Source organism: Mobula birostris, chromosome 12 (assembly GCF_030028105.1).
Source record: "Mobula birostris isolate sMobBir1 chromosome 12, sMobBir1.hap1, whole genome shotgun sequence".
Taxonomy (NCBI): domain Eukaryota; kingdom Metazoa; phylum Chordata; class Chondrichthyes; order Myliobatiformes; family Myliobatidae; genus Mobula; species Mobula birostris.
In genome coordinates this window covers 58,047,980-58,071,532 of record NC_092381.1, presented here as the reverse complement: position 1 = coordinate 58,071,532, position 23,553 = coordinate 58,047,980, and the positions used below count along the sequence as shown (strand labels likewise).

At 40.9% G+C, this 23,553-nt stretch overlaps 1 protein-coding gene across 2 annotated transcripts in view; it reads right to left on the bottom strand.

The window, feature by feature from the left end:
- The window catches only part of lrrc40 (leucine rich repeat containing 40), a 92,592-nt gene that overhangs the window by 49,265 nt on the left and 19,774 nt on the right, over positions 1 to 23,553 (bottom strand). For both annotated transcript variants that reach the window (XM_072273840.1, XM_072273839.1), the window contains exons 5-7: positions 13,518 to 13,641; positions 1,125 to 1,267; positions 89 to 261 (exon numbers count right to left, since the gene is read on the bottom strand). In XM_072273840.1, the coding sequence (XP_072129941.1) occupies positions 89 to 261; positions 1,125 to 1,267; positions 13,518 to 13,641 (440 nt within the window). The remainder of the gene's footprint in view (positions 1 to 88; positions 262 to 1,124; positions 1,268 to 13,517; positions 13,642 to 23,553) is intronic.

The window sequence follows — 23,553 nt, the reverse complement described above, 5'->3', positions numbered from 1 at the left end:
ACTAATTACAAGCATTTGTATTATTTCAGATGAACTATACTATTTCTCATTCATAAAAATAAGAGGATCATGTAGTTGCTGTACGTACCTGCTAATATCATTATTTGTGAGATCCAGTCGTTCTAGGCCTTGAAGCAGAAGAATTTCATCTGGCAAGGATTTCAGTTTGTTGTCACGGAGCTCTAATATACTGATAGCACTTAAAGGTCTCAGGTGGTCTGGTCCCAAATATTCAATTTGGTTATTTCCAACATGCAGTTCCTGAAGTGCAAATGTAATGGTACAATTGTAACTACTTTAAAAGAATATCAAATACAAGGTAGTGATTTACATTTCTTTTCAATTGTATCAGATTTCATTTTTAACCACCTTTTAAAATGTTATTCGTACATGAGAGCAGCAGGCAATGTACAAATCATAAACTTCTGTTCCTGAAAATATTACATTCCATTTCTTAGATTGTATTTTTCAAATATAAAAATACAGATGCCATTAATAGGAATTAAAGGCCGCAAACACAGGAAATAAAATAGGTAATTCTAAGTTATTTGTTTATTTATTTAGAGAACAGCCCCTTCTAGCCTAACGAACTCCACCACCCAGCAACCCACCTATTTAACCCTAGTCTAATCACAAGACAATGTACAATGACCAATTAAACTGCTAACCAGTATGTCTTTGGACTATGGGAGGAAACAGGAGCACTCGAAAGAAACTCACGCACTCATGAGAAGAAAGTACAAATTTCTTATAGAGGATGCAGGAATTGAACTCCGACGCCCCGAGCTGCAGTAGTGTTGCGCTAACAGCTACACTACCGTGGCACCCCTACAAGCAAGCAGTTAGGTAACATTTACAGATTCACTCAAAATCTTCAACTGCTCTTCAAATGGTTTCTAGAGAGATGAATATTGTAATAGTGCAAATGTATTTCTATTTTGTTATATTTAAAATACAGTAGCAATTATAACAGAGGTCAAAGCTCAGTTTTAATGCTTTGAAACAGATTGGGAAACTACATCTAAAGGAGTATAAGTTAACGACTCCAATACGCAAAAGCAATATTGAGATAATTTAAAAGATGTATTAAAAATGGAAACTTTTTCTTGGTATTATCAAAGTACCTTCAGATATTTACAGGATAGAAACTCCGGTAGGTGGCGAAGCTTATTATGCCTCAAGTAAAGCTGCTCCAATGAAACCATGCCTGCTAATTCTGGAGGGACACATTCCAGTTCATTATGAGTTGCATCCAGATACTTTAAACCTGCATAAATTAAGACAAATTATTTAAGTAAGTTTATCAAGTGGTTCATTTAACACTACAGCCATAGGGTTCATACATCATTTGGAAAGATAATGCAACCAGAAGCTTCCAAGTTGATTTCATCATCTTCCATTCTCATACTACATCTTTTTCTAGCAATCTCTAGGCATTACAGGATACAGACAATAAATACATGGGAGCCATTCAATGCTTCAGTTCAACTAGGAAATTCTGAACAATTGCTATTGTTTTCTATCCTTTCTTGAAAACATTTTGGAAGTAAAAAAGTTTAATGTTAAATGAAAAAGCAATTGGTTTTAGAAGAGTAGCTTGAAGTCAAATGGATTAATGCTTCATGTATTCAGTTCTGCTATTTAACTGGACAGTGTAACAAGATATCTATTGCTAGGGGCACTGCTGCCTCTTCACAGCTCCAGTGACATGTGTTTAATCCTGGCATCTAATGCCATCTATGTGGAATGTGCACAGTCATAACATTATACAGCAAAGAACAGGGCTATTTGGCTTCCCATGCCCACCTTATTGCCATGTATACCAATCCCATAGGAGCATATGTAATTGAATAAGTCTATATCCTTCAAGGCTTTGCCTATTTAAGAATCTGTATAAGTGCTTTCTAAATGTAGTGAATGCATACAATTCCACACCTCTTCTGGCAGTGAGTTCCAGACAGCAATCACACTGTCTATAAAAAAAACACTCCCTATAAAGCTCCTTTGTAACCCCATCTACTAATTTTAAAATATCCTTCCCTGCATTTGAAACAAATGTCCCCTTTTCTAACATGGAAAAAGATCCTCACTATCTACTATACCTGTACCTCAATCAGGTCACCCCTCAGCCTCCATTGCAGGGAAAACAAGCCTATCCTACAAGTCTCTCCCATAATTAAGGGCCTCCGTTCCAGGCAGCAGCCTGGTAAATCTCCTCTACTCTCTCTCCAGCACCATTACATCCTACCTATAGAGTGGAGACCAGAATTGTACATGATACTCCAAGTGCTGCTTAACCAATGTGTTGTAGTTGCTTGACATCACAAATGTTATATTCTATGCCCCAGCTTATAAAGCAAATATGTTAAATGTGTTTTCTAATGTTACAAGGAGAGTTTAAACTAGATTGGTGGGTAGGTGGGATCCAAAGCAGCAGTGAGGTAGAGGGGATACTGGAAGTTGATGCAAAATTCAATGACAAGTTCAGATAAGGCAGCAGTATGCTGGAGTGATGAAGGACTATTGGATTAAACTGCCTTTATTTCATTGCAATCTATCTGACAGGCAAAGTCAGTAAACTCAGAACATTACTATGTAGGAGTGGTATATCACAGGCTTTACAGAAACATGGCTAAGGGACAGACAAGACTGACAACTTAAATAACTAACTCTCAGTCAATTGGATTGGAGGAACAAATTTGCAGGGCAACTGCAAGAAGCTGCAAGAATAATGGGGTTGGCACAGTAAGGGATTTTTAACTTTGTTAATATAGACTGGGACTACCATAGTGCTGTAAGGGCACATATAGGAGAGACAGAGATCAGTGATTCCCAAACTTTTTTGGGTTACAGTCCCCTTGCCTCCCAGACCATATCCCCAGCATCCCCTCTCGCTCTCTGGCCAATACATAAAGCTATAGAGAATTCTGATTTACGATGCAGAGAAAGAAAATAGGAACTGCAAATTCAAAGCAATGACAAATAATTGCAAAAATTATTCAAATCTACTTAAAGTTACAAATAATATTACTTCTTCATTTAATTACAGCAAAAACAATTTTCATCAACAACTTTAGACAGCATACATTTGTAGTCCTACTATTCACTTCTTCATGGCTTTTTCATCTTTCAATAAGATGGATGGGATTGGTGCAGTGATAGGTGCTTCTGAACATCAGGCCAAATGTCACTCAGGAGGAGTATCAGATCCCTACGTCCAGTAATTTGCAGTCTGTTTTGTTGTTTCGAAAGAAGTTGGAGGACTGCACTGAAACCGTGCTCCACTAAATATGATGAAAGGTAATAAAGAACATCTTTACCATTTTCCACAGTACAGGATAGCATTCAGATATTTCTTTCTGCAACCAAGCCTTGGTCTGATTTTTTGAACCTTGGCTTCAGCTCTAAGTTTTTTAGTAGCAAGATCAGTTCTTCCTCCATCCTTCTTGTTAATTCCTCATTTTAAGTGTTCAGGAATGGATTTATTACCCATTTTGGAATTCGGATTGAGAGAAGATCCCGAAATCTCTGACATGTCTTTCTGCAGCTCACCCAGGTGGTCACAGTGGACTTGAAGATCGTCATTTGGTATTCTTTCTCTCACAAATCAGAGAGGTTCGCGTATTGGAGAAGGTCGCTACAGCCGATGTTGCACTGAAATAAGGTCAACTTGGACAGAAATGTGGAGATGACTGATTTAACTTTGATAAGATTCAGATCATTTCCTTGCAATTGAAGACTGATTTCACTAAACATAGCTTATTTTTCAAAATTATTCACAATGTCATACCCAATATTCCTGGGTTTGTTACTGAGTGAGACATTCTAATTTTCAAAGAATTTTATCACAGTTTCAAAAAAAAACGCATAAAAGTGGCTCAGGTAGTTTCCTTTTGGGAGCCATCTGATTTCTGCAAGCTTTCAAACTATTCACCATTCCTAACACAAAGCTCCCGAAATAGATGAGAATTGAGAACGTGGAATTTGATTTTATTTATCGCTGGGATAATAATATCTGCTAACTTATGTAAGACCGTACTCAGAACCTCCCCTACTGCTTGAATCAGTTCTTCTCCGATTCAATGAAGCTTTCCAGATTTAGCAATGCACAATGAAATGTTGTATGAAGCATGCAAACCAACACTTTTGTTGTGAAGTGCTGACGAACATGTTTTGAAGTGTTTTCCATTTCTGAAAATTTTCATGAAGTGACTTAAAATAAGCCAAGTTCTTGTTTGCTTTATCAGAGTGTATTCTCTTGAAATGTTCGAGGAGCCTGGGTATTACATTGCCTCCATTGAGATAACTCTTTCACACAATAGGCATATTGGTTGCAGTTGATTGCTTGGTGCTGGTATAAATCCATATTTCCAAACTCCACACTATTCTGTCTACACTTCTTTCTCGTTGGTCTGCTTCTGACACTTTTCTTATGGACTAATGACTACGGTCAGTTGCCTTTTAAGTCCAACCTCAAGTCCAGAGAATAATAAAAGGGGAAAGTTATGACATCATCATAGCTCAGGCAAAACCTGACTCTCTGCCTGAAGGTACATAAAGTGGGGCAGCAATATTCGGTTGGGCCTTGGCTATAGAAACCTGGTCAAGTCCATTAGAAAGGGCAGCTTCTGAACTTTACACATTGAACACCATACCCTAATTCACAGAAATTGTGTCAATGCATGATATGGGAATCACTGTTTTATTTTAAAAACACAGAGAGTGGTGAGTGCGTGGAATGGACTGCCAGCGGCGGTGGTGGATGCAGAACAATAGGGTCTTTTAAGAGACTACTAGATATGTACATGGGGCTTAGAATAATTGAGGGCTATGGATAAGCCTAGGAAGTTCTAAGGTAAGGACATGTTTGGCACAGCTTTGAGGGCCGAAGGACCTGTATTGTGCTGTAGGTTTTCTATGTTTCTAATTTCTTCAGTCCAGATTTCTCATGATATGCCAAATACAGAAGTGTCACTTTGCTTTGCAACAACTACAACGCTGTTCAAGCAAAGTCTAAGAGAATGGTGAGTTAGCTAGAGATGAGGTGATTACCTGATCAATGTAATCAATTATGAGCCACAGAGAATCAGATACTCATTTCATATATTGAGCCTGTAATTCCTCTGCGGCTCCCTTTGCTACTAAGTGCCCCCCCATCATCCCCTTTATTATTGCCCCCCCTTAGAAACTGCCACTATCCCCACAAGGTGCTATATTGCCCACTTTGGGAACCACTGATTATAGACAGACAGGGAGGCAGGCATGGATAGATATAGAGATAGCCCAAACAGGTTTGATAACACTTGGGAAATACTCTTGGAAAACAACAAGTGACTGAGATGCCATTGGGGGGGGGGGGGGGGGGGAAGCATTTTGGGATCAGTGTTTGTGACCAGGACCAGTTAGTTTAAAATTAGTTGTAGAAAGTGATGCATCACAAGCTAAAGTTTTGAACTGGGGCAAGGCAAATTTTGTCGGTACAGGTTTCCCCCACCATCCGAAGGTAGAGTGTTCCTATGAAATAGTTCGTAAGCCGGAATGTCGTAAAGCGAAGAAGCAATTACCATTCATTTATATGGGACAATTTTGTGAGCGTTCGCAGACCCAAAAATAACCTGCCAAGTCATGCCAAATAACACATAAAATCTAAAATAACAGTAACATATAGTAAAAGCAGGAATGATATGATAAATACACAGCCTGTATAAAGTAGAAATACTTTTCCACAATCATCGCCGAACTGTTCTCTGTAGCGAAAATCTGACCCAAGCGCTGTTGGCAAAAACACTCTCTCCAGTAACCTTTAAGCTATGAAGCTGCCAAATCATACCAAATAACACGTAAAAATACACAGCCGATATAAAGCAGAAATAATGTATGTACAGTGTAGTATCACTTACAGGAATCGGGAAGACAGCTTGCCCAGCACACTGATGATGGTGTGTTAGGCTGAGTCGTCGGAGTTTGGGTGGTGCAGTGGCACCCACCCTCCGGGCCGCTGACCGATACCGATCCGCGAAGCATGCAGGAGTACAGTGGTAGCTGGGAGGCACCCAGCACACCTTTAAGGAAAAAGCTAAAATAAACATTCTAATTGATTAGGTGCCCCCAGTACATAATTGTCAGCCCAGATCAGAATCGACGCAATCATTTTTCTTAAAAATGTGCTGGGTGCCTCCCGGCTACCACTGCATTCTCCGCATATCGGTATCTGTCCGGGGCCCAGTGGTTGGGGTGGTGGGACACTGGAGTGTCACCTCATCGTCGTCTGCTTCCATTAGGGCAGGCAGCTCATCTTCTCCTATGACTGCCCGCCTCGATGTCAAAGGTCGAGGTTCGTCGTCTGCTGTGGCTGATGTGGAAGGCTTGCTTGACTACCGAGCCTTGCGCATTTTTCTATCATACAGTTCTTTGTAAGCACTCAAACCATCCTGCAAATATGCTCTAAACCGACGTACCCTTTCAAAATTAAAGTCGTACTTTATCATTGCAGCGAAAATCTCACGCAGGTGCTTCACGTTCAGTTCCTGGATGACTTCACTTTCGCTACTGAATTCGGTTTCGATTGTTATCCTTTCCTCTTCCAATTGCATCAGCTCTTCATCTATCAGTTCTTGGTCATGGGATACCAAAACCTCTTCAACATCATCTTCGTCAGCTTCCACAAGCCAAACTCACTTTGTCCTTACTTCGTTCACCACGATTGAAATGCTTAATTATGTCTAGTTTTACGCTAAGTATAACACCCTTACGAGCTCTTTCAGGCTTTTCTGATACCTTAGAACTCATCTTGCAAACGGCTGCTCACAGGCACGTGTTTAAGCAATGCCGGCGAGAATGCCGTTCCAAATCCCGGGGAGAGCAGCTGCTCGGGGCGCGCGCTGCCTTTTATTGGGCACTGCTTTTTTATCACGCGCTGCTTTTTCGGCCTGCTGTATTTCTTCGTAACAGTGAAAACATCTTCTGTTAGCGAAAACAGGTAACTAATGTAGGTCTTTCATAACAGTGAGGTTTCGTAAAGCGAACGTTCAAAAAGCAGGGGACACCTGTAATAGATAGGAACTTACAAAAGTTGATTAGAGTAGGTTGCTTGTGGGCAAAAGAATATCCAGCAAGTGGGAAGCTTTTAAAAGTGAGGCAGCTTGAGCTCAAATTCCACATGTATCAGTTCAAGTGAAGTGCAATGCTGACAGGAGTAGGTAACCCCGAATGATGAGAAAACTTGAGGCTCTGGTCAGGAAAAAGGAGGCGTGGATCATGTACAGGCAGCTGGAATCAAGTGAATCCCTGAAGGATCTTAAGAGGATAATCAGAAGGGCAAAACGGAACATGAACTAACATTGGCAGAGAAGATAAAGGAGAATACAGAAGAGAGTTTTCAAGTATATAAAAAGAGGAAAAAAAAGAGTAACTTGGGAGAGAACAGGGCTTCTTAAATCACCAAGATGAACATCCACAGTGTGCTAGAAAGCATGTGGAAGCTGTAGAATTTTCTCTATTTCTGCATAAATATGACCTAAAATGTGATCAGATCTTTACACAAGTTCTACAACTAGATAAAGACCCAATTAAATAAATAACACAAAAAAACATTCTACTTGTTCATTTATTTATTGAAAAATTGATATAATTTTATGTTTTATTGGAAAAAGTATGTAAACCTCTGGCATAATGCCTTCTACAAATGCTATTTGGAATCCGGTGTTCCAATCAATGAGATGAGATTGGAGGTGTGGGTTGTAGAGGTGCCCTGCCCTATAAAAAAAAGACACACAAAGTCAGGTTACTGACAGAGCCTGCTCTTCTCAAGATCTGTTTGTGTGCACCATGCCACGATCAAAACAACTTTCAGAGGACCTTAGAAGAAGAATTGTGGAGAAGCATGAAGCTGGAAAAGGCTACAAAAGCATTTCTAAAGACCTGAGTGTTCAACAGTCCACAGTAAAAGAAACTGTCTACAAATGGAGGAAATTCAGTATTGTTGCTACTCTCCCTAGGAGTGGGCATACTGCAACGACCTATAGACATTTCTAGAACTTGCTAAACTCTTTGTTCATGTGTCCGATATAAGAAAAATACTGAACAAGAATGGTGTTCACGGAAGGACACCACAGAGGAAACCACTGCTCTTAAAAAAAAACATTGCTGCACGTTTCATGTTTGCAGAAGACAAACTGGATATTCTACAATGCTTCTGGGACAATGTTCTGTGGACAGATGAGACAAAAGTTGAACTTTTTGGCAGAAATCCACATTGTTATGTATGGAGGAAAAAGGCCATTGCACACCAACACCAAAACCTCATCCCAACTGTGAAGCGTGGTGGAAGGAGCATCATGGGTTGGGCTACTGTGCTGCCTCAGGGCCTCGACAGCTTGCCATCATTGAGAGAACAATGAATTCAAAATTGCATCAAGACACCTTACAGGAAAACGACAGGATACCAGTCTGTCACCTGAAGCTTAACAGAAGTTGGATAATGCAACAAGACAATGATGTGAAAAACAAGAGTAAATCAACACAGAATGGTTTAACAAAAAAGAAAGTTTGTGTTTTGGAATGGCAGAATCAAAATCCTGACCTTAATCCTATAGAAATCTTGTGGAAAGACCTGAAGGAAGCAGTTCATGCAAGGAAGCCCACCAACATCTCAGAGCTGAAGCAGTTTTGTAAGGAGGAATGCCCTAAAATTCCTCCAAGTCAATGTATAGAACTGATCCTGTACATCCCCTTGTACAGCGATAACTTCAATCAAACAGCTAATGGAAATGTTTGATTGAAGTTATTGCTGTATAAGGGGGTCATACCAGTTACTGAAAGCAAAGGTTCACGTATTTTTCCCAACCACTACATGTATTATTGGATCACTTTTCCCTACAAATAAATGAACAAGTAAATAACAAGTTTTTTGTGTTATTTATTTACAAACCCCATTTCCAGAAAAGTTGGGATATTTTCCAAAATGCAATAAAAACAAAAATCTGTGATATGTTAATTCACGAGAACCTTTATTTAACTGACAAAAGTACAAAGAAAAGATTTTCAATAGTTTTACTGACCAACTTAATTGTATTTTGTAAACATACACAAATTTAGAATTTGATGGCTGCAACACACTCAACAAAAGTTGGGACAGAGGCATGTTTACCACTGTGTTACATCACCTTTCCTTTTAATAACACTTTTTAATCGTTTTGGAACTGAGGATACTAATTGTAGTAGATTTGCAATTGGTAATTTTGTCCATTCTTGCTTGATATAAGACTTCAGCTGCTCAACAGTCCGTTGTCTGATTCTCCTCTTCATGATGCGCCATACATTTTCAATAGGAGATGGATCTGAACTGGCAGCAGGCCAGTCAAGCACACGCACTCTGTGTCTACAAAGCCACGCTGTTGTAGCCCGTGCAAAAGGTGGTCTGGCATTGTCCTGCTGAAATAAGCATGGACATCCCGGGAAGAGACGTTGCCTTGATGGCAACATATGTCTCTCTAAAATCCTAATATACGCCTGAGTCAATGGCACCTTCACATACATGCAACTCACCCATGCCGTGGGCACTGATGCACCCGCTTACCATCACAGATGCTGGCTTTTGCACCTTTCACTGATAACAGTATGGATGATTGTTTTCATCTTTGGCATGGAGAACTCGACACCCGTTTTTTCCGAAAACTAGCTGAAATGTGGACTCATCTGACCACAGCACACGGTTCCACAGTCTTTCGGTCCATCTGAGATGAGCTCGGGCCCAGAGAACTCGCCGGCGTTTCTGCATAGAGTTGATGTATTGCTTCCTCCTTGCCTAATACAGTTTCAAGTTGCATTTCTGGATGCAGCGACGGACTGTGTTGAGTGACAATAGTTTTCCGAAGTACTCCCGAGCCCAGGTGGCTATAATTGTCACAGTAGCATGACGGTTTCTTAGGCAGTGCCGCCTGAGGGCTCGAAGATCACGCGCATTCAACAGTGGTTTCTGACCTTGCCCTTTACGCACTGAGATGTCTCTGAACTCCCTGAATCCTTTCACAATATTATGTACTGTAGATGTTGAAGGACCTAAATTCTCTGCAATCTTGCATTGAGAAATGTTCCTTTTAAACTGACTAACAATTCTCTTATGAATTTTGGCACAAAGGGGTGAGCCGCGACCCATCCTTGCTTGCAAAGACTGAACCTTTGATGGACGCTACTTTTATACCTAGTCATGATACCTCACCTGCTACCAATAAGCCTGCTGAATGTGAAGTCTTCCAAACTGGTGTTACTCGAATATTCTGTGCACTTTTCAATCTTATTTTAACTCTGTCCCAACTTTTGTTGAGTGTGTTGCAGCCATCAAATTCTAAATTTGTGTATATTTACAAAATACAATTAAGTTGGTCAGTAAAACTATTGAAAATCTTTTCTTTGTACTTTTGTCAGTTAAATAAAGGTTCACATGAATTAACATAGCACAGATTTTTGTTTTTATTGCATTTTGGAAAATATCCCAACTTTTCTGGAAATGGGGTTTGTAATTGGGTTTTTTATCCAGTTTTAGGACTCGTGAAGATCTGATACATTTTAGGTCATATTTATGCAGAAATAGAGAAAATTCTACAGGGTTCCCAAACTATGTGTAGAACTGCAGGAGATGGGAGACCTCAAAAAATACTTACTCTTCCAGCTTCCCCTTCCCAAGTCCACAATCAGCTCCTCGGTCCTGTTGACATTGGGTGCAAGGTTGTTGTTGCAACACCACTCAACCAGCTGATCTATCTCACTCCTGTATCGTTGTTTTCTGAGATTTTACCAACAACAGTGGTGTCATCGGTGAATTTAAAAATTGGTGTTTGATTTGAGTTTAGCCACATAGTCATGGGTGTACAGAAAGAAGAGGAGTGGGCTAAGCATGCATCTTTGAGGTGTGGCTGTGTTGATGGTCAGAGAGGAGGAGATGCACTGACTATAGTCTACTAATAAAGAAGTCAGGGATCCAGTTGCAGATTGGAGGTACAGAGGCCCAGGTTTAGAAGTTTAATAACTAATACTGAGGGGATGATGGCACTGAACATCAAGTTGTAATTGATAACCAGCAGCCTGATGTATGTTTTGCTTTTATCCAAGTGCTTCAAGGTAGAGTACAGAGTCAGTGAGATTGCATCTGCTGTAACCTTGTTGTCGCTGTAGGTGAATTATAGCAGGTCCAGGTTTTTGCTGAAGCAGGTGTTAATTCTAACAATAACAAAACACTCAAAGCACTTCATTATGGTAGATGCAAGTGCAACAGGTCAACAGTCATTGAGGCAGTTTACTCTGCTCCTCTAGAGCACTGATATGACTGATGCCCTTTTGAAGCAGGCGGGAACCTCCCACTGCAGTATTGAGAGGTTGAGGATGTCCTTGATCATTCCCGCCAGTTGGTTGGCACAGGTACACCATCGCGGATTGATGCTTTGCAAGGGTTCATCCTCTTGAAAGACGTTCTATGTCCACCTCCGACTCAGATATGACAGTGTCGCTAGATGCTGCAGAAATTTGCACAGGTATCATTTTGTTCTCCCTTTTAAAGTTCTCCCTTATAATGTTCAGTTCTAGCTTGTAGGAAGTAATGGCCTGCAAACTCCCTTTAACATCTCTCACTTTGCTCAGAATTGCCTTTTCACTTTCACGATAGACATGGACTTCTTGTAGCATTCTAGATCAATGGTCTTGAACACCAGAGATAAAATACTCAGCAGACTGTGAACTCCTGGTTCCTCCATGGCTTCTTATTTGAGTGTATTGAAGGCACACATTCATCCACACAGGCCTTGATGAAGTTGGTGATGACTCAGGCATATTCATTTAGATCCAAATTCCAATTCAAAGAGTTCTGTAAGTGCTCTTCCACCTCACTTGACCAAACCTTCACAATTCTCACACTGATGCCACAGTCTTCAGGCTCTGTCTATATGAAGTTAGCTTAAGTACAGACTGCTGATCAAACCTGCCAATATACAGGCATGGAATGGCACAGTAGGCATTCTTGATCATGGTGTAACAGTGATCAAGTGTGTTGACTACTCAGATTCCGCAGGTGATAACTTGGTGGTAGTAATTACGAAAACAAACTGTATAACAAAAGATGTGGAGCTGGATGTCTTAAAATGTATGAAGGTAGATTAATCTCCAGGGCCTGGATATATCAAAAAGCACTGTGAAAAGCTGGAAATTGCAGAAAACAGCTGAGATACATGCATCATTTTAGCAACTATGAAGTGTCCAAAGACTAGAGGGTAGCTAACATTCTGCCTTTATTTAAGAAAGGCTGCAAAGAAAAACTTAGAAACTATAGACAAGTAAGCCTAGCATGTGTGGTAGACAAGTTACTGGAGGGGATCATGAAGGATAAGATGCAAATATATTTGGAAAGGAAGGGCTTGATTAGGGAATAGTCAGCGGAACTGTGTATGTGTGTGGGAGGTTATGTCCCATAAACTTTAGGGCTTTTCGAAGAAGCAACAAGGTCTATGACAGCAGTGGGTGTAGAGTTACTACCACTCAAGGGGTGATAATAGAGCATGCTAGCGGTGATCAGAGGGGACTGAACAGAAAATTACATTCATTAGCAAGTTTGGAAAGCAAGCAGTCTAATAGTCTGTGAAAGGGAGTCTAGCATTACTTTGCTCTGTTAAAAGATAAAGAGGTGGAGATATGGAGGGATTAAAAAAGGAGACAGAAAATGAAAGTGAGGGAGCGACAAAATAGGGAATGCCCAAGCTCTACAGACAAGGAGTTGATTCATTGACATAAAGTGGCCTCAGTTTGATTCATCACCTGCTTGTGGCCACGAGCACTTTTACCTCTACTTTCAGAATGAGAATCAGGTTTAGCATCACTGGCATATGTCATGAAATTTGTTGTTCTGCGACAGCAGTACATTTAATAAAAACAAAATTACAGAAGCATACAAATGTTTAAAAAGTTAAATTAAATAGTGCAAAAAGAGAGAGAAAAAAGTAGTAAAATAGCGTTCATGGGTTCCATGACCTCTCAGAAATCTAATGACAGAGGGGAAGAAGTCATTCCTGAATCGTTGAGTGCGTGCCTTCAGACTCCTATACCTACTCCATGAGAAGAGGGAATATTCAGGGTCTTTCTGCAGCTTATTTTGATCCTGAGCATTGCCCCACCCCGAGACCAGACGGGAATGTAGCAGTTAGAATGCTCTACATGGTACATCTGTAGAAATTCACTCCCTTTCAAAGCAATCTGCTTGCACAGTTCACTGCTAGAGGTATACCATTATTGGTGACAACTGCATGTAAAGCCACAATGACAACAGAATTACTTTGCAATTAATACAGAAGATATTCTGTTGTAAGAATCTTGTCACAGAATTTGTGATGCTACTGTCCTATTAATATTACTATTATTTATATTTATCTGTTTGCTAGCACATATCACAATATCAAATCATTAAAATGTAGCTGTTCTATCGAGACCTAATGTAGGAAATTATATTTTTGCATCAATCTTATTTTCCAACTTACTTCTCATTCTGCTGATGTCTGGCGGTATGCTCTTCATTTTGTTAGAAGCCAGATTCAATCGCAGTAGACCTGCCAGCTCACCGAGCACACTTGGAATTGTGGAAAGTCGATTACTAGATATATCCTGTTAAAATAGATTGTTTAATCAGTGCTCCAGTAACCAGCAAACAGCAGACTTCCAAATACCATTCTGAGGATGAGGAGAGGAGAAAATCCTTAAAACTAATTTGTATGAAAATCCAGATAATGTGCAAGCATCTTTGCTGTTATTTCAGAGATAGTAATAATTTAATTATTTTTAAAATTGCTTATTCATTTGATATCTACATACTGACAGCTTTAAATAATTTTGTAATAGGTCTTTTATTATTTGCAAATTAGCAATATAAACAATTATGAGCAAAAATTGAAACAAGAAGAGAGAGCAAGAGATATCACTGAAAATACCAAAAGGAGATGAGGATAGTGCTTGTAGCTTTACTTAATAGTACCTTGGCCTAGAAACACCCAGGGAAAAAGAGTAATGAGGGAGATTTCATTTGGTAAAAATATCTAGAGTTCATTCACCTTATCTAAAATCTACTTACACAAAAAACTGTGGGGGGGGGGCGTCACATGATGACGTAGGATTGAGACGTGTAAATCCAGCTCTCCCGTAAAAAATCAGCAAAGTACCGTTTAAACAAAGTAAAGTTAATAAATACTTTCCGAAAACTACTTATAAACTTCGTAAGACTACTCTACGATATGCCTCGTAAGCCGCAACAGAAGAAGTCTGTTGTTGTGAAGTCGCCGCGAGATGGGAAGAAAAACAGGCCTACTGCAGCGATGGAGCCTTGGATTCAGGTTGGATCTCCTTCAGAGGAGACGCATTTTATCTCTGGCGTAAAAGAATGGGGAGCAATGGCGGCGGTAGCGGTCTCTCGGAAAAAGACGCCGGAATTGCGCATGTGCAAATTGACACAATTTAAACTACAAGAACCGACGGCCACTGCAACTGAAAGTGACTCAGAGTCAGAATTGGATATCGCAGAGAATACAGATGAAGAGGAGGAGGAAGAACTGGAAGAGATTGGAAGTAAAGGAGACGATGGAGACATAGGAGAGGCTTTATTGCAGTTAACGGCTGAATTAAGAAAATTAAGAACAGAGTTTAGAAACGTGAAGATGTGCTATGATAAAGCTATGAAAAGACAGGATAAAATGGATAAGAAACTTCAGAAGATGGAAAGAACAATCGAGCATATTAACGATAGAGTGGAAAAAACAGAAAATAATGTGCTTGTCTGGAACACGGAAAGAAATCGACTCTTGGAGAAAGTGGACGTGTTGGAAAATTTTAGTAGACGTAATAACATTAAAATTATTGGTCTTAAAGAAGGTATAGAGGGAGATAATCCAATAGAATTTTTTCAAAGATGGATCCCGAAAACCTTGCAAATGAAAGAGGAAGACCGATCAATTGAAATTGAGCGGGTACATAGAGCTCTGAGACCAAAACCACAAGATGACCAATATCCACGATCAATTTTAATCAAATTCTTAAGATTTCAAGACAAAGAAAGGATTCTACAGGCAGCTGCCCAAGCTGCCAAGAGAAAAGGGCCACTGATGATAGAAGAGAAGAAAATTTTTTTCTACCCTGACATAAGTTATGAACTTTTGAAAAGAAGGAAGAAGTTTAATCCAGTGAAAAAAGCCCTATGGGATCACGGTTATCAATTTATATTGCGTTATCCTGCAACCTTGAAGATTTTCTTGCCTGGTGGAGAAAAAAAGATTTTTTGACGATTACTGGAAAGCGCAGGAGTTTGTGCGAGATTCTTTGAATATTCACCAGATACAAGAACAAACTTAGGGGAGCGAGATGGATTGAAGATGCAGACTGGATCAAGGATTAGGCCTGTTGAATTTTTAGGTGGATGAATATATAAATATATTATTAATTATATGAGGGAGGGAAAGAAAGGTTAAAATTTGAGGAATATTAGCTGGGAATAATAACATTAATTTTTTTCTATATATATATAATTTTTTGTTACGGGGAGCTGGAAGAAACACTGTCCAATCGCTACGTTATTCATGTGTGCAAGCGTGGCAATAGCCACGACCCGCACAACGGAGGGGGGTAGTGTTGTGTATCTTTTCATTCACAACATTAGTGGGGGGGTATTCTGTTTTTTTTTCTTTTTTTGTATCTTATCTATCTTTTTTTTTCTTTTTGCCTGGATGATTGGGAGGGAAACACATAGCAACATGGTGAAGTTCAAAGAGATTCCCCATGGAGCTATGAGAGTTGAGAAGCTAAGTAATGTTTTAGATTTTAAGAGATAAATATGTAACATTTTTGAATATTTGGAGCCCTTATTTATAGCTCCGATGATGAAGATCTGGGTTCCTTGGGGGAAAGTAACAAATATATATTAAATTTATTTTTATCCCATGGAGCATGTGCAAACCTTCCAATATTCAGGCGGTTCCTTTTTTTTTTCTTTTCTTTTTAGGTAGGAGTATATATCGGGGGGGGGAGGGTAGATTTTTTTTATAATTTCTTTCTCATGTATCACTTGAAAACTCAATAAAAATTATATTTAAAAAACTAACAGGAAACAAGGGCAAAAAAAACAAAAAAAGCTTCATTATTTTGACAATGGAAAGTGCAATCACACATGGGATCGCTCTCTATTAACAAAGTAACAACACAAAATGACTATTTCATCTGAGTGTGGCACTATATGCTGCACAATACATTGTTTGGAACACAGTTCAAGTTAATCAATCAAATTATCAGCACCTTTCAAACAAGAAAATAGAAATATTAAATATAAAAAATGCAGTGATCACTCAAGCATATGAGAACATAAGAAATAGGAGCAGGAGTAGGCCATCCGGCCCATCAAGCCTGCCCCGCCATTCAAAAAGAGCATGGTTGATCTGTCTGTAAACTCAGCTCCACCTACCTGCCTTTTCCCCATAACCCTTAATTCCCCTACTATGTAAAAATCTACCTAAATGTATCTTAAATACAATTAGTGAAGAAGCCTCACTGCTTCCCTGGGCAGAGAATTCCACAGATTCACCACTCTCTAGGAAAAACTGTTTCTCCTCATCTCTGCCCTAAATCTTCTCCCCTGAATCTTGAGGCAATGTCCCCTAGTTCTAGTCTCACCTACCAATGGAAACAACTTTCTTACTTCTATCTTATCTATCCCTTTCAAAATTTTGTAGGTTTCTATAAGATCCCCTCTCATTCTTCTAAATTCCAGAGAATATATTCCCAGGCGACTCAATCTCTCCTCATTGGCTAACCCCTTCATCTCTGGATTCAACCTGGTGAACCTCCTCTGCACTGCCTCCAAAGCCAGTATATCCTTCCTCAAACAACAGGAATTCTGCAGATGCTGGAAATTCAAGCAACACACATCAAAGTTGCTGGTGAACGCAGCAGGCCAAGCAGCATCTGTAGGAAGAAGTGCAGTCGACGTTTCAGGCCGAGACCCTTCGTCAGGACCTTCCTCAAGTATGGAGACCAGAACTGCACACAGTACTCCAGGTGCAGTCTCACCAGTACCCTGTATAGTTGCAGCATGACCTCCTTGCTCTTGAATTCAATCCCTCTAGCAATGAAGGCCAACATTCCGTTTCCCTTCTTAATAACCTGTTGTACCTGCAAGCCAATATTTTGCGATTCATGCACAAGCACTCCCAAGTCCCTCTGCACAACAACATGCTGCAATCTTTCACCATTTAAATAATAATCTGCTCTTCTATTATTCCTTCCAAAGTGGATGATCTCGCATTTACCAACGTTGTATTCCATCTGCCAGACCTTGGCCCACTCACTTCACCTATCTATATCCCTCTGCAGACTCTCCACATCCTCTGTACAATTTACTTTTCCACTCAGTTTAGTGTCATCAGCAAATTTTGCTATGCTACACTCAGTCCCCTCTTCCAAATCATCAATGTAAATGGTAAACAGCTGCGGGCCCAGCACCAACCCCTGCGGCCCCCCACTCACCACTGACTGCCAACCGGAGAAACATTCATTTATACCAACTCTCTGCCTTCTATTGGTTAACCAATCCACTACCCATGACAATACACTTCCTCCGACTCCATGCATCTGTATTTTATTTGTAAGTCTCTTGTGCAGCACCTTATCAAATGCCTTCTGGAAATCCAACTTTACGACATCCACTGCACTTATTATGTCCTCAAAGAACTCCAGTAAGTTTGTCAAACAGGACCTGCCCTTTCTGAATCCATGTTGCGCTTGTCTAATGGAACCACCCCTTTCTAAATGTTTTGCTATTTCTTCCTTAATGATAGCTTCAAGCATTTTCCCGACTACAGATGTTAAGCTAACTGGCCTGTAGTTGCCCTTCTTTTGCCTACATTCTTTTTTAAAAAGTGGTGTGACATTTGCTGTCTTCCATTCCACTGGGACCTGCCCAGAGTCTAGAGAATTTTGGTAAATGATTACCAATGCGTCTACTATAACCTCCGCCAATTCCCTCAGCACCCTGGGATGCATCTCATCAGGACCAGGGGACTTATCTACCTTCAGGCCCTCTAGTTTGCTCATCACTATCTCTTTAGTGACAGTGATTTTATCTGGGTCTTCATCTCCCATTTCATCCATAACATCACTCTTTGGCATATTAGACGTGTCCTCCACCATGAAGACTGACACAAAATAGTCGTTCAATGCCTCAGCTACTTCCTTATCACCCAATATCAATTTCCCCTTATCTTCCAAGGGACCTACATTGACTTTAGCCACCCTCTTCCACTTTCTATATTTATAAAAACTTTTGCTGTTTTCATACTTTGTGCTAATTTACTTTCATACTCTATCTTCCCTTCCCTTATTTCTTGTTTAGTTGTTCTTTGTTGCTTTTTAAAGTTTTCCCAATCCTCCAGTCTCCCACCACTCTTTGCAACTTTGTACACGAGCTTTTAATTTGATACTGTTTATTTCCTTAGTTATCTAAGGCTGGCTCTCCCCACACTTACCGTCCTTACTTTCAACTAGAATATACTTCTGTCGAACACTGTGAAAAATCTCTTTGAAAGTATTCCACTGTTCCTCAACTGTCCTACCAAATAGCCTGTGTTCCCAAATCCACATTAGCCAACTCCTCCCTCATCCTGTTGTAGTCTCCCTTGTTCAAGAATAATACACTAGTTTTAGATCTAACTATTTCATCCTCCATCTGTATGCGAAATTCAATCATACTATGATCACTCTTTCCAAGAGGATCCCTGACTACAAGATCGTTAATCTTACCTGTCTCATTGCACAGGACTAGATCTAAGATAGCATTTTCCCTTGTAGGTTCACTAACATGCTGCTCAAGAAAGCTATCACAGATGCATTCTATGAAGTCTTCCTCAAGACTTCCTTGACCAACCTGATTCACCCAATCTATGTGGAAGTTAAAATCCCCCATGACAACTGCCATTCCATTCTTACAAACCCCAGTTATTTCTTGGTTAATTGCCTCTGCCACTGCAATATTTTTATTAGGTGGCCTATAGACAACTCCCACCAGTGATTTTTTACCCCTTTACTATTCTTCATCTCTACCCAGATGGACTCAACATTCTGCTTTCTAGATCTTACATCGTCTCTCACAATCACCCTGATCTCATCCTTAATTAAGAGCGCCACCTCACCTCCTCTGCCTTCCTGCCCATCCTTCTGTATTACCTAATAGCCTTGAATATTTAATACTCAGTCATCTCCACCTTACAACCAGGTTCCTATAATGGCCACTAAATCATATGCCTTGGTACTGATCTGTGCCGCATGTTCACTAACCTTGTTTCTGATACTACGGGCATTTAGATAAAGTGTCCTTATACTCATTGTCCTTTTAGAATCTAGTGACCTATGCGATTTTACTTTTTACTTTTATGCACTCTACTCTTACTTTTTTCTTCACTAACCCTAGCTTTGGTCTCTGCATCACTTCCCTCTTCTTTTCTGTGTGGGTTCCCATCCCCCTGCCATATTAGTTTAAACCCTCCCCCCCCCCCCCCCCCCCCCAACAGCACTAGCAAACAACCTCTCTAGGATATTGATTCCGGTCCTGCCCAGATGTAGATCGTCTGGATGGTACTGGTCCCACCTTCCCCAGAAGCAGTTGCAATGCTCCAAGAATCTGAAACCCTCCTTCCTGCACCACCACTCAGGCTACGTATTCATTCTAGCTATCCTGCTATTCCAACTCTGGCTAGCACGTGGCACCGGTAATAATCTTGAGATTATTACCTTTGAGATCCTACTCTTTAATTTATCTCCTAGCTCCCTAAATTCAGCTTGTAGGACCTCATCCCACTTTCTTCCTATACCGTTAGTACCTACATGCACCACGACAGCTGGCTGCTCACCCTCCCCTTTCAGAATGCCCTGCAGCCTCTCCGAGACATCTCTGACCCTTGTACCCGGGAGGCAACATACCTTACGGAAGTCCCGTTTGTGGCCAGAGAAGCTCCTCCCTTACCATGGAATCCCCCACAACAGCTCTGCCACTCTTTTTCTTACCCTCTTGTGCAGCAGAGCCACCCATCTGCCCCAACAGTCTCCAAAGCAGTATATCTGCTTTGGAGGGAGATGACCGCAGGAGACTCCTGTACTACCTTCCTGCTACCACTCTTCCTGTTGGTCACCCATTCCCTATCTTCCCTTGGATTCTTAAACTGCGGTGTGACCAACTCACTAAATGTGCTATTCACAACATTCTCAGCATCTCGGATGCTCCAAAGTGAGTCCATGCACAGCTCCAGCGCCGCCATGCGGTCTATCAGGAGCTGCAGCTGGACACACTTCCTGCACACGTAGTCTTCAGGGACACTGTCAGCCGCCCCGAGTTCCCACATGAACTGTTGTTTGGTGAAAATAGTTTGCAGATGGAAAGGTTGCCAGCTTCAGGACAGGCAATGAGTTTATGGCAGCAAGGTAAACCATGCCACCTCTTGTCAGAACACAATAGCTTATAAAATTATGTGCACCCTGCAAAGAGCATCCTTATGCAAACCAAATGCTGTTTCAGTCCTGGAACCACCTCAATAATACTGAACATTGTTACTGAATCACTGTTACGCATCTCCCTTTGCCTGTTCAGTATATGAAAGCTAACAGTTCAGAAAGGTGAAGATCACAGCACAGTAAGAGAGCAGACAGAAGTGTGGGGCAGCAACAGATGCCTAAAGGAAAGAAATCATGTGTCAATGATTACTGCTGTAATTGATGGCCAGTGGGTGGATATGGTTTACCATTCCTGTCATTGTCTTTGTTATGACCAATTCCAAAAAGTGTTCCATTGATATCTTTAGATCTAGAGATGTTGTCTAGAAGTCAAGAATGAGGCACAAATCTTATGGTTTCACGTTCACAGGGAAAATATGCAAACTTCACCCAGACTGCACTGGAACTCAAGACTGAACCCAGATCAGTGCACCTACAAGGTACCAGTTCTACTTGCTGCACAACCCTGCTGGCACATTGTTCTTTTTTGGCAGCTTAAACTAGCCTATAGAGATGCACTTGCTGCAGAAGCTGTCAGAAAACTGACAAGAGAAACTTATTGAAAAATGAACATGATGAAGACAAGCAAAAAAGTAAGACAGGTGTCAAAATCACAACAGATGTATCTCTCACTTGGAATATTCCTGGAAATTTACAAAAATAATCAGAATCAGATTTATTGTCACCGAAATTAGTTGTGAAATTTAACATACAAGAGATTTTGCAGATGCTGGAAATCCAGAGCAACACACACAAAATACTGGATGTACTTCAGGTCAGGCAGTGTCTATGGAGAGGACCTTGATTTTGTTTTGTGGCAGCAAAATACTACAAGTCACAATAAAAATAAATAAACCTATAGTTGAAAATAGGAATAGTGAGTTAATGTTCATGGACTGTTCAGAAATCTGATGGCAGAGGAGAAGCTGTTCCTGAAATGTTGAATGTAGGTCTTCAGGCTCCCGTACCTCCTCCCTGATGGTAGTAATAGAAGAGGGGATACCCCAGATGACAAGGGACCTTTCTTGAGGTGCCACCTTTTGAAACTGTCCTCAGTGCCAAGGAGGCTTGTAACCACGATGGAGCAGTGATGCAACCAGCCAGCATACTTGCCACGTACCATCTATAGAAATTTGCTAAACTCTTTGGTGACATACCAAACATTCTCAAACTCCTAATGAAGTATAGCCACTGGTGTATCTTTTTCATAATTGATTCAATATATTGGGCCCATGTTAGATCTTCTAAGATGGTGAAACCCCCAAGGAAGTTGAAGTTGCTCACCCTTTCTAATGCTGAGGACTGGTACGTGTTCTCCCAACTTCCCCTTCCCGAAGTCCACAATCAATTTCTTGGCCTTACTGATGTTGAGTGCAAGGTTACTGTTGCGAAACCACTCAACCAGCCAATGTATACCTCCTCATCCAACGGTGTCAACAGCATAGATGGCTTCAGCTGTGCCTTGCCACACAATCATGAGCGTAGAGAGAGGAGAGCAGTGGACTAAGCAATTGTAGAGGGAGGATTTGAAGCTTGGTGATTCGTAATGAGGGAGTGATAGTGGTGAATTCAGAGGTATAATCAATAAATTGCAACCTCATTAAAAGCTAATAATTCTCGGAGAGGTGATAGGAAACCACTTCCTTGAACTGCTGCAATATCTCTGGTGAAGGTCCTTCTTTTAGATAAGGAGATTCAGTACTTAACTAATGATACATTTCCGATTTAAGGAGTGTGTCACCATAAAACGAACTCATGTCGGTTGCTCATTTCCTTGCTCTTGGTACAGGTCATACATTTTGTGGATGGTACATGCTGCAGTCACAATGGCAGGTGGTGCACAGTATGGTAAGATGATGATTGGAATAAAAACATAGAAAACCTACAGCACAATACAGACCCTTCGACCCACAAAGTTGTGCCGAACATGTCACTACCTTAAAAATTACTAGACTTACCTATAGCCCTCTATTTTTCAAAGCTCCATCTACCCATCCAAAAGTCTCTTAAAAGACCCTATCGTATCTGCCTCCACCACCATTGCCGGCAGCCCATTCCATGCACTCACCACTCTCTAGAGTTAAAAACTTACCCCTGACATCTCCTCTGTACCTACTCCCCAGCACCTTAAACCTGTGTCCTCTTTTGGCAACCATTTCAGCCTTGGGAAAAAGCCTCTGACTATCCACACGATCAATGCCTCTCATCATCTTATACACCTCTATCAGGTCACCTCTCATCCTCCGTTGCTCCAAGGAGAAAAGGCCGGCTCAACCTGTTTTCATAAGGCATGCTCCCCAATCCAGGCAACATCCTTATAAGTCTCCTCTGCACCCTCTGTATGGCTTCCACATCCTTCCTGTAGTGAGGCGACCAGAACTGAGCACAGTACTCCAAGTGGGGTCTGACCAGAGTCCTATGTAGCTGCAACATTACCTCTCGGCTCCTAAATTCAATTCCACGATTGATGAAGGCCAATACACCATATGCCTTCTTTACCACAGAGTCAACCTGCACAGCAGATCTGTGTGTCCTATGGACTCGGACCCCAAGATCCCTCTGATCCTCCACACTGCCAAGAGTCTTCATTAATACTATATTCTGACATCATATTTGACCTACCAAAATGAACCACTTCACACTTATCTGGTTGAACTCCATCTGCCGCTTCTCAGCCCAGTTTTGCATCTTATCAATGTCCCGCTGTAACCTCTGACAGCCTGCCACACTATCCACAACACCTCCAACCTTTGTGTCATCAGCAAACTTACTAACACATCCCTCCACTTCTTCAACCAGGTCATTTATACAAATCACAAAGAGTAAGGGTCCCAGAACAGATCCCCGAGGCACACCACTGGTCACCGACCTCCATGCAGAAAATGACCCGTCTACAACCACTCTTTGCCTTCTGTGGGCAAGCCAGTTCTGGATCCACAAAGCAATGTCCCCTTGGATCCCATGCCTCCTTACTTTCTCAATAAGCCTTGCATGGGGTAC